The 12,284-nt window shown below is 33.9% G+C and overlaps 2 protein-coding genes across 3 annotated transcripts; both read right to left on the reverse strand.

The window, feature by feature from the left end:
• Nucleotides 1-1,781: 1,781 nt before the first annotated feature.
• Nucleotides 1,782-5,110, reverse strand: LOC18586310 (P-loop containing nucleoside triphosphate hydrolases superfamily protein). Of its 2 annotated transcripts, none has more exons than XM_018129679.2 (4): nucleotides 4,659-5,110; nucleotides 3,864-4,004; nucleotides 2,426-2,698; nucleotides 1,782-2,225 (listed from the first exon to the last, which is right to left on the reverse strand). In XM_018129679.2, exons 1-4 carry the CDS (start codon nucleotides 5,016-5,018, stop codon nucleotides 2,082-2,084), a joined length of 918 nt encoding a protein of 305 aa, XP_017985168.2. In that variant the 5' UTR covers nucleotides 5,019-5,110; the 3' UTR covers nucleotides 1,782-2,081. The 2 variants fall into 2 exon arrangements, with proteins under 2 accessions (XP_017985168.2, XP_007009676.2); XM_007009614.3 differs by having other exon boundaries at nucleotides 4,674-5,108.
• A 1,778-nt stretch (nucleotides 5,111-6,888) lies between these two features.
• On the reverse strand, nucleotides 6,889-11,888 carry LOC18586311 (protein TONNEAU 1a-like). Its single transcript, XM_007009615.3, has 8 exons — nucleotides 11,687-11,888; nucleotides 10,268-10,400; nucleotides 9,597-9,685; nucleotides 9,341-9,463; nucleotides 8,197-8,324; nucleotides 8,062-8,087; nucleotides 7,819-7,975; nucleotides 6,889-7,256 (listed from the first exon to the last, which is right to left on the reverse strand). The coding sequence occupies exons 1-8, from the start codon at nucleotides 11,771-11,773 to the stop codon at nucleotides 7,205-7,207; spliced, it is 795 nt and encodes a 264-aa protein (XP_007009677.1). The 5' UTR covers nucleotides 11,774-11,888; the 3' UTR covers nucleotides 6,889-7,204.
• Nucleotides 11,889-12,284: the final 396 nt, after the last annotated feature.

A 12,284-nucleotide genomic window follows, 5' to 3' on the forward strand; every position in this document is an offset into this window, starting at 1 on the left:
GGTTTTCTTCAGCCCCTTGACTTACATATTTGCGTCAGTTCTGCACTGTTGTCGGCCCTGATTTGAGCTTGGGCCATAGCCTTTCGTAGCCTTTTAGCATTGGTATGAACCCCCATTAGCCCCAATGTGGCCTCATAGGTAGGACCAGGAAGCGCTGCTTCGGTGGTCGCTTCACCCAGGCAAGGTGGTTCGAGTCATGGTTCGGAGCAGACGCCCTGACAGTGAAAGCTGATACGCCGACGACGGTGCTTGGGGGGGAAATCAAAGATTGAAGCTGTCTTGAGGGTGTTCATGGAATAAACATTACTACTACCATACAATTTAGCAGTAGGCATTGTTGTCATTTTATGTTATAAAAAAAAGCGAGCGAGAGAGTTGTTAGTAATGGCTTCTTTTCTGAGGGTAGGTTTGGTTTTGAAGACGGAGGCCGAGCGGTTGAGGCCTGGCATTGGTGCTAATTGTGTGGGGATTTGAGAGGACTACTTCTTCAAGCTTTTTTCTTTTATTCTTTCGTCTGTACCGTTATGACAAATGAAACTTCTCCACCTCCTCGGCCGCCGTACCAGCGGCGTCGATGCCGTCACCTTCAGTGGCAGGGAAAGTCATGGCCTTTATTGACGCTTCCTCCTGAGTGGGTCGACAGCGATAATGAAAAGACAGTGAATTTTCGCTTCTACAGCCATATGGGCAAGCAAATATTGGATCTTTTGAAACGGTGCCTTGCCGGAGGAGATCGCCGACGACGCCAAAGACAGTGAATTTGAACCCTCACTCATATCCTGTGGGAATCATAAAACTCCCGCCCGTCCAAACGCTGGCTTACGTGCATGGTGTTTCTAGGAAGAATCCCTCTCCTTTCCCGATCAGATATTATTACTTAGTTTAAAGAGTTTTTTATTTTTTACTTTTTATGAGATTGATTGATTCTTTTGTATTTTTTTTTATTTTTTAGACAAAAAGCAAAAACTAAAAATATCAACCAAAAAAAAAAATCAAATACATTGATGAACCTTGTGTATATTCATGTTAATTTCTTAATAAATAATTAACTTTTTTAAAAAAAGAATAAAACGTATAATTTTTTTTCTTTTTTTAACTATCTATAACAAAATGGTTTAAATAATGAGCCATTAAATATACAAAAACTATCTTCTATATATAAAATAATAACCCAAAGTTTAAATAATATCAAACCCAAATTATCAAAGTAGCGCAACAAATAAATCAGATTATTAAATTCTTTTCAATGCAAATTAAGAAGAATTGATTTTATATGCTATTACTTTTAGATGGAAATAGCTACCCATTCTTTTCTTTTCATGTTGGGTGTAAGATTGTGAGATATATCAATGTGGTCTAGAGCCATTGTTTTACACCAGACCTTACCCTCCTCTTCTTTGAAAAGAACATCCTTTCATTGTCCAATGAAACTCTGCAGAAAGTTACTCCATAGATTCAGCATCCCCCAAGTTTTTGTTTGCATTCTGAGTCCATTGCAGAAGAACAACTATATGCATATACTATGTTGCTCTGACTTTTCATTTCTCTTCAAATACCCGTATCTGACACAGATTTTTCTTCAAATACCCGTATCAAATACTCATCCCCGAATCCGGGTAACCAATAAAAGATAAAGCTTTTTAACCAATATTTCTATATTTGTCAAAACAAAGTTTGGTTCTAGTTGCCTTCTCGGAGAATAATGCCAAATTTAACAATGATAAATTCGGCTTTAATGCACTTGACATAACACAAAATATACAGCAAAATGACAATGGCACTGGCATCAAGCAGATGTATACTCTTTTTGAAGCAAACCATCAGTAGCCAACTTAAAAAACACAATGCCCTCCCCATCTCCCCAAACAATAACGTATCCACTTTACACATTCTCTGGAATACCAGTACACAACTACCTTGTTTTGTAGTTTAGGGCTTTATGCATGTCTAGCTTTATTGCAGATTTAATGTTTCTCTCTTCCTTTTCTGTTCTAAAATCAATATGCATACACAAGTTGTGCATGCAAAGAATGACCTATCTTACCTTGCAAATAGTTCACATGCTACAGAGATGTAAGACATCATGCAGCTGCAGACTGTTTGTCCTCGTGGTATTCAAGATTCAAAGCTCGAAGCAGCTTTGGCCAGGATTCTGGGATTCCTCCTGGAAGATCAAATTCTAACAACTTCCCGCGACTTCGGTAGAACTCCTCTACAGGTTGAGTCTGCATGAACAACAAAATTGGCAATGCACCAGTCAATAAAGTGAATAAACTTCCCCCAGTAAATACAATGGCCAGATCACAAGGTTATGTATCAAAAGGTCAGGTGCATCCAACCTCAATAGAGTATACCAAAGCATTCCCTGCAATTTAAAATCTTTAGAATGCGATAGAGAAAAATATACAGGAATATAGAAAATTACCATCTCATGGTATATGCGGAGCCGTTCCTTAACAACTTCCTCAGTATCATCAGCTCGAGTAATAAGCTTCGTTGCACATTGAGGAGGAGGAGGAAGTGGAGCCATGTACATTCCAGGCCTCCCATTCTCAGCCTTGATATCAATACAGGCAACATTATAGTTTCCTCCACACTCACTACAAATCCTTCTTCCAAGGCATTTTGCAAGCAATGCCTCTTCCCGAAGCTTCAGGTTAACCACTAACTCAATGTCTGTCACCCCCTCTAATATTTCCTGGGATATAAGCATAACAAAATAGTAACTACAGGTTTAGAGATTTTACAGAAGACTTAAATTATGATAATTGGCACGACAAGGGATGGAGCTATTGTAAATGCTAAACATATTCAATAATTCAACAGTTTAAGTTTCCTAATAATGTCCCTAACATTTAAACAATGCCCTCAAACACCTCCTCCAAATGGGGGGGGGGGGGGGGAACAATGAATGCACAGCTTTCCATTAAAAAGCGAAATCTCACCTTTATGCAGCCTGCAATGGATTCCATGACAGATAGCAGTACAATGAATTCATGTGCCAAAATAATTAGTATTGTAATACTATTTCATTCTCTTTTGTATTAATTAATAAAAAGTTTTAGAAAAAACCTGCATATATAAGTAAATCACCTGCAGGGAAAGTAAAAAAATTTCTGATGCAATTTCAGATCATAATGGAATCAAGATGTTACTTTTGATGAAACAAAAGTTGCTAATATTATAACAACTTTGACCATATGAAAAGTAAATTACCTGCAGCGAAAGTGACATTATGTCTGATGCAGTTTCAGATTATCATGGAATCAAGATTTTACTATTGATGAAACAAAGGTAGCTAATAATATAACAACTTTGACCACATGAAATCACCAGCTATGATATAATAGTTTTCAGTCCTATCATGATAAAACGCTATTCTTTACAGTGCACATGGCAAACAAAAATAAGTTTTGAAAAGTTTCTAGTGCTTAACCATCCAACTTATGATCAGTGGCAATTCTATAAATCATTGAGAAGATAGATAGGAGTTGCAATCTAAGTTGCATATATTAAATTACCAAGAAGCTATCAGAAAACTTTAATCTCAAACACTATGATGGAATCTATACATGCTTCTAGTGAACTCTTCAGCATATAATCAAACAAAGGGATTGATTTTTTTTTTTTTTGGATTTAGGGAAAGGGGGATTCAAACCCTGCTCTTTATGCAGGAAATCATGCACCAACCAATAAGCCAAATGCTCGGGTGCAAGGGATTGATTCAGTATCTAATGCATAAATTTTTCTGTCCAGAATACCAGTCTTTTTACCACTGCCTTTCCTAATATTCACATTTCCTTGTAAGTAAAATCAAGTTCAACCTAAGATATTCCAGCAAATGGTCAAAATGAAGCACTTACTGCCTGTCTTATTGTCCGAGGGAAACCATCAAGAATGAACCCAGATTCACCCTTAGCTTCTCCCGCTTCAAGGCGTTTTGACAGTAGCTCAATTATAATTTCATCTGAAACTAATTTGCCCTGGTTAACAATCTCCTTTAACTGCCAAGGGTAAATATAATACAAGTAAGAAACAAGTAAATCCAAGAAAAACAACAATATCCAAACCAAAAAAAAAAAAAAAAAACCTCACGATGCTTCAATTTCAATGTCTTTCTCCAGAACACGCAAGTACCATGATTTCCAAATTCCCACAAAAACCAAAATTAGTTATAGCTAAAAACAGCACAAAATTTAGAGGTTATGAATTTATTAAGGATCCATTTGCTTATTGGTTTTTCTCCTTGCTTTTTTCAAAGTCATTAGTAAAAATGGAAAAATCAATTTGATTTAATATGGAAAGAAAATAATTAAGTTAAAATGTAACACACATTCAAATATAATGGTTCCACAAAACCAAAGCTTTTAACTTTACTCATTCAAAAATAATATCTGCTTTAATATCCAAACATCATTTACTACTCAAACTAAGATACTAAACAGAACCTCAAATTCTCTAAATATTACTTTCACTTACTCATTAACAGCAACAAATCATAAATATTTAAGCTAATTGGCAATAAATTCTTCTTTCCAACATGCATTCAGTTAAAAAAAGTAATAGATGTGGTAAAAAAAATCATTTTTTTAATCTGAAAACGGTTAAAAGAATCAAATTTCTAATTCTTTTAAAGAGCTGAAAAACAAAACCCTAACCAAAAAATATTGGACCTGAGAAGAAAGGGGACCAGATGAAGCGAGCTCATCACGGACAAGATCACCGGTGGCGATGTGAGGAACGCCGAGAAGATTCGACAACCGTGAAGCGTACGTACCTTTGCCAACGCCGGGACACCCTAAGAAAACCCACTGGACATTTCGACCAGTCGGCTCTCTCTTCAAAGTCCCCAACACGGCGGGTTTTTTATTGCTGAGGTCAGTTTCGGAATTTAACGCGGAAGAAGAACAAAAAGAAGGAGAGAGAGCTCGAAGTATGCAAGAAAATGTGGCGGTGGCGGTTTGCGTACGCGTTGTCGCCGCCGTAGCAGCTCTGGAACAACGGCTGAGAACCGCCATGGTAAAAAGGGCAGGGGAAGGGATTGTTTGGCAAAAGAACACACAAAATAATGTCTTTGAAAATTAAACTCCTGTTTTGGGTTCCTTAAAGTGAGGGAACGTGGAGAATGTGCGAGGGTTTGACGTTTTAAATTTTGCCACGAGGGAGTTTTCCTTTTTTATTTTGTTTTAATAAATTATAAATAATTAATTCTAAGGACTTTGATATTTTTATGCATATCTGCCGACTTTTTTTTTTGAAATTATTGTATTTATTTTTAAATGACCTTATGATTATATTTATTAGTACTTGCAAAGTGGAAGTAATAATAGATTTTTTAATTCAATGATTTAGAATTCAAATTTCATTCATGAAAGTGATTTTGAATTTGAATTTTACCTTAAGATTTTATATTATTTAATGAAAGAAATAATTTTCAAAAGTTACATTTTAATATAAAAGTAATTTAATTATCTTTAAGTTTGCAAACATTACTTATTTTAAGAAACGATAGAAAATTTATATTTAACAAAATTTATTTTTTTATTAACAATGACGTGATATAATGATGTGAATAATGATATTGTTATGTAATATTTTTTACTGTTTACATCAATATACATCAACATCACGTGGATATAAAGTAACGAATGATATTTTAATTAATAAAAATGAATTAATAATTAATTATAAAACTCATTTGAAACAAAAATGTGATTGAACATAATGAAAAAATTAAAACATTATACTTTTGGTTTCTTTATTGAGAAAAATCAGAAATTAAGTTAGCTTATGACATGTTCTGGATGGAAGTTGGCTTTTTAATTAAATACTTGCTTTTTAATAGATTTTTGTCAACTAACTCTTTGTTGATTAGATTAAGTAGAGCATAAACAAAAACTCTTATTGACAATTAGTTTTTTCTAATACCCAAAATTATTTTATTGATTGTTTACGTGTTGTTGCCTCAACTTCTCTTCAAAAAAAAAAAAAAAAACTAAGAAAATAAGAATTTTGACTAATGGTTTTATTAATTCTATATTTAAAGTTGAATATTCATTCACAAACAAATAAATAAAGAATATTTGTGCATCACAACACAAGGTCTCTTTTTGAAGAAAAATAATCAAGGGAATAAAATACAAAAACCAAAATTCAATAGTCTTTATAAACAAAATAGTTGTAATTTATGGTAACACGTAAACATGTATTATTTTTCCCTTTTTTTCAAAAAGAAAAAAATATTAAAAAAAAAAGAACTTGTCTTATTATAGGTTATTCAATTATTGGAATTAATAATGTTTGTATTCAATTATTAGAATCAATAATGTTTGAACCACTAGTTTTTAGACTACCCACATAAAGCAAACAAAATAAAATGCATAATACTTAAAAATTCTAAATTAAGAAAATTCAAATAAATTTTTAATTTTTTATTACATTTGACTAAATTTTTATATGTTTATTTTAACCAACTAATTGTTATTAATTTAAACTTCATTTACTATTTTTATATCCCGTAATACGCTAACATATTGTAATAGATGTATGTCATAATAACTAAACCCGATGACAATTTTTAACCTTTCATATTAACACATTATTAATACCACGTAAATATAAAATAACACGAAACAATTTAACTAACCACGACTAGTTATAGGAATTTCAATTATTATTTTATTGCCCTCTCTTTAGTGCAAAGCAACAAAGTAAAAACAAAGAATGCTGACTAAGATCCACTCTGAGAAGAGAAGCAAAACATATTTTTTAAAATGGTTTAATGACCATTTCAAGACAGTTTTGGTAACTTGTAAGTTTCAGCAATATACCCTTTTGGTTCTCACTGAAAAGAGAAAAGTAAAGTTCAACAATGATAACAGCCATAGATTTTTCAGCCTGAAAGAACAATAATTGATCTAAGCATCCAATTCAAAACCTGAAAACAGCTGATACACTGAAAGGTCTTCGAATAAAGAAGTAACTGATTTAAAAAGACTAAAATGGATCCGAAAGATAAGAAGTGAAAGAGAGGAGAGAAAGCTCAAAGAGAAACACTAAAATCACATCACAATTACATATAGAACTTACATATCCTTCTTTTATGGTTGAAACTTAAAAAAAAAAAAAAAAAAAAACTTGGATTGTTGAAACCTTGAAATACACACTAAACTACACGTGCCGTAATTCAACAGATGTCATTCAGCTACATATGATCGGGTCTGCCATCATCCTCGCTGATTCCATCCCCGGCATGCCTGTGACCAAATTAAGCAGATATGACTTCAGATATTTACTGGCTAAGCATATACTGATAGTCTATTTCTACAGTTATTAGACTAATGAATATGTGACAGGCATTCATCTTACTGCTCTGGATCTAAAATCAATCATTTACAAAACCAGTAAATGGACAGAGATGCATTGGTCTTCATGCCAAAATATCAGAACAATCTCAGTACGATGGAAGTGTCATAAAAAAGCTTAAATGGTGATGCAGCCACTAATCCAAAATTGCATGAAATGCAGATTCATTTATCCATTCTCATGATTATGAATTCTGAAGAGACAGAAGGATGCCATAAAATTTTGCAACTAGTGGATGATAAAGTGGTCATAACTATGGAAGAAAAAGAAATGTGCTGGATGCATCGCAACCATAATGCAAATTAGCCGGCAGCATTCCAAGGAACAAGGTCAACACAAGTAAACTATATTTAATATTAAAAATCATGTTTATTGAGCCAAATCACAAATTTAATTTTTCCTAGTAAACATTGAACCAGGAGGCAAGGATTTTAGCAGGGTTGAGAAACAAACCGCCAAGAAGTAGTTAGATTCCTAGCTTTTCTGTCCAATTGAAGATTTTCCAGGGCAGATGAAGCTCGGATCACATCTTCTGGGATATCATCATTGTCATATCTCCAACTGTACTCATCTTTCCTGTAGCCAGACATGGAGGATCCTGCTCTCCTATCTAATTGGCCAAAGGTATCAGGCGATGGAAACAGCAAAAAGGTAGATATGTATGAATGTTAAAATATAAATAAGATAATCACTTACCAGATGACTGCGAAACAGGAACAGGCCTATTGTATAAAATAACAAAACTAGTCAGCTTTTAGCAGCCTTAGGGAGGAAAAGAGGGAAACAAGAAAGATAACAATATGATTTCAGGAGGTGACAATAGTCCAGCACCTTCCTAATGGGGGCAAGCCACCAGCAACAGTTGATGATGAGGGTCTTCTTGTGTTTCGAGACTCTAAACTAGATGACGACTCAATTTCCTGTGGCCTCCTTCCAGTTCCCTTTGCTTGGGATAAGTTCTGACAAAACGTGATCGAACACAGGGAGCATTATTTTTCACAACATATAAATTATATAAAGAACATTTAAATAATGAAAGATGCCATTGCAATGTGGGATAACATTGCATCTAACACAACACCCAAAACTTGATAAAACAAATAACATCTCGTCTTCAATACAACTCAAATTCCCTTGTATAATGAAAGCAGAAAGTAAATTGAAAAACAATATATGAAAATGACTAGTTCTTACCAAAGGCTTGTATTCGGACCTAGAAAACAACCCCTCAAACCCAACTGCTAGGATAAGTCTAATGTTTTACCATTTAATATCAACCTCAGCTTGACGCGTCCAACTCATCCAATTAAAGGGTTCAAGGACCTTGAGAGCATTTTCTTCCCACTCAAGACAACTAGGATCTCCTTACAACATGATGCAACCTAGTCTTTCACCTATACTCATCACAGCCTTAAATTAGCATCATGGATTTATTTTTCTCACCACATTACACATCAATGATCATGTTCTGTCCTGAAGATACACAACACTTATTCCCCTAGTCTCCAGTACTTTCAGCATTTATCATGGCTTTTTTCTTAGCTAGGAACCCTTCCCTTGGTTCATTTAGGAGTTCAACCAGCATAAAGCAAAAGACAACTACATGTTTTACTATTCCGTCCTATAAGTTGATGTATGCACAAACTAAAGGTATCAATAAGTTGATGTATGGATATCCAAGAGCACTTAATGTTCTATTCTGTCCAATAAGTTGATGTATCCATGACATCAAACCACAGTTGAAACACTGTGATACAAAAATATTCAAATAATATTGCAAGCTACAGCTTAGCTGAAAAGAATTATCATCATTCTCAATCCAACATGTAAGATTCCAGATAACACTGATCGCTGCTCAAAAGCAAACAAAAGAACAGATGAGCTTCAGATGACAGAAACACTGTACTGGCCTGAACTTCATAAGCCAAAAACTTCATGTGTAGTATGAAAATATATGCAACAAAGATTAACTAACCTCAAATTTCAAGAAGCCTTCAAGAACATCCAAAAGCAAAGGACCACTATCCCCGTTTCTGTTAAGATCATAAGCATTTTTGCCACTAAAGTCTTTCAACTCAGCTTTCCAAAAATCTTTTTGCTACAACGTAAAAGAAGAAAAGATATCCAATGATTCACATGTAAGCTTCAAAAGAAAAAAGAAAAGCAAAATATAGAAATAAACTATTAAAGCAATGATCAGAACTATGATACATTGAAAATTCCTTGATTACCATATTACATTCTGGCAGATAAACTTTTAGTGTGTGGTTTAGCTGCGCCCAGTCTAAGTACTCGCATATTAGTGCAGTTAATAGTCTTCCTGCATTTCAAGGTGCACATTATAAAGGAGATCAGGAAAGGCAGATGTAAAGAAGATTTTGAAGATGAAAATGCAACATGAGCATGAGTTCAAAATTTTGAAATGAACTATTTAAAGAATACACTCGAGGAACAACAATATAAAATGATGGATATGGATTCTAAAGATTACAGATGCAATAACAAAAAGAATTTTTTTTAAAAAAAATGTTATCTCAAGAAGCACAAAAATCAGCATCAAAACAATCTGGGACTTGTTAGTTGTTTCACCATGCCACTAAGCTCTATTATAACTCAAAGCACAACTAGAGTAATTTAGTTATACTTTTCTCACAGAACTAAATACACTACCAACCCTAGTGGATGCAGAAACACCATTAGAGGATCAAACAATAGCCCCCAAAAAGCAAGATTAACAAGCCAATAAAAGGTAGGAACACTCCTGAGGAAGAAAAAAGAAAAGGAAAACTAGATACTAGTTCATTTTTTGGCAATAAAAGGAGAGTCAGCAGCAAATGCAGGCTACTTTTATAACTTCCATATAAAAATACAAAGAAGACAATGCTCAAATTTATAGACTGACCAGAAGGAGAAGCATGAAGTTGTTTAGCACGATCATTGCAGCTGCCCAATAATGCAGGAGGTAAACCTTCTTCTTTTTCAATTACTCGATCCTCTTCTTCTATTGCTTCAAAGACACTTGCCCTGAGTTCAGCCTAGCAAGAAAGATGGAAGAGGGAAAAAAATGGTAAAACAAAAATAATTAAAGTGCCTAATTCATTTGGAAAATGAAATATCAAGTATGTTAACATTAAAAATCCAAGTGAGAAAAGAGAAAACTAAAACCATATGAAAAACACCTTTATTGATCTGAACACTTCACAAGCAGCAATTATTCAAAGATAATAACACTACTGATCCGCTTCTGCCCAAATAGGTAAAAGTAATACTACCACCGCATACAAAACTTAATGATGACCTCGCTAGACACTTGTTATAACCCCCGTCCCTTTTCTTCACCACACCTCGAAGCCCTAAAAGGATAAAAGGAGGCAGACAAGAAAAATGATTTTCCGGGAGTCCTGTTTAAGTTCAAAAGAGAATTTGGCACTCACCACTAACTAGGCTCCACATTTCTGAAAAATCAAGACACAAATTTCTCTTCTATTTCCTTTAGAAACAGCTCACTTACAGATTTAAGAAAATAAAATGCATAAATACCAAGTAGTAGATACTCCGCTATCTATCACTTAAAATGAGTTGCCCTTTTCCTTGGCAACTAAGTGGTGCACAAATCCCAATATTAGCTTTCCCTCTGCAACCCCACTACTTCCCTATAAACCAAAACATCCCCAGACTAAAAGCTGAAGCCAATTAAGAAGTTTTTAGGTTATCAGTAAATTTCCAAGCATTGAAGTGCACAACAATAAATACCAGAAATTCCCCATACTAAAAGCCACAGCTAATTCGAAGATTCTAACTTGCAATCCAACAAAATTAAAAAAAAAAAAAAAGTCCAGCATCTCACTCCATACCAAAAATTCAAAATTTCCAGTATACCACATTAAACATCATTCTTCCAGAAAATTTCAAGTATTCCACCTCAATACATTAGCAAAAAATACATAAATTTATCCAATTTATCTAATTTCTCCCCCCCCCCCCCCCCAAAAAAAAAAAAAGAAAAAACTCACACCTCAGTGCTTTGAAATCATGAATTTTAATTCGTAGGTTTGAAATTAACAGCTAAAGATCTACCCTAAAAACCCAATTCACCGCTTCAATTTATTACTAAAACTAAAAAATAAACAAAAAATGTTAGGTTTTTATTCTTAACACGAGATCCAAAGCCAAAAGAAGATCTCTTTACTCAACTATCTAGCTTAACTTAGCCAAATTCTTCAACCCATTTCTCTTCTCTTTCACATTCTCGAGAACCAAACAAGAAATTCCAAAAAAAAAAAGGAAAAAAACTGAAACTAAAGTTGAAAATTTTTCTTACCCTGATCTTAGCTAGAACACCTTTCTTCTCTAGGGTTCGTGTAACTAGGGTTTTCAAATCCATCATCTCTCTCGTGTAATCATCCATCGCTTTTTTGTTTCCCAAGAAACTTTTCAGAAAAAATACGAGCTTTCTTTTTCTTCTTCTTTTTGTGTTCGAAGAAACAAAAAATGAAGCTGCTTGCCGCTGGTGCTGGAAATGGGTGCAGCAAATTATAATAAAAATTGTTTTTTTTTTCTGGTGAATGTGGGATCCACTGGCGGGTAAGGGATTATCTTGGCCGTTTATTTTCTTGATTATGGTCCTTTAGGACTGGATCCCACAGATAGAAAGTGTGATCTGAACCCTTCAATTTCCTGATCAGGTATAATGAGAGTGGATCCCACAGGGGATTTTCAGTTTCAAATTTTATTATAATGATGCCTTTTTGAACTCTAGTGTGCCAACAAATTGATGACAAACAAAGAAAGAATTATTTTTTTTCCTCTCAACAAATGATATAAAAAATAATCAAATTTGAAATTATTTTTACACAGAATAATACTTTAAAAAATTAAAATAAATTTTTATTTTTAATTATATTTTTTCAAATTTTTAT

Source organism: Theobroma cacao, chromosome 10, assembly GCF_053813885.1.
Source record: "Theobroma cacao isolate CCN51 chromosome 10, ASM5381388v1, whole genome shotgun sequence".
NCBI classification, from domain to species: domain Eukaryota; kingdom Viridiplantae; phylum Streptophyta; class Magnoliopsida; order Malvales; family Malvaceae; genus Theobroma; species Theobroma cacao.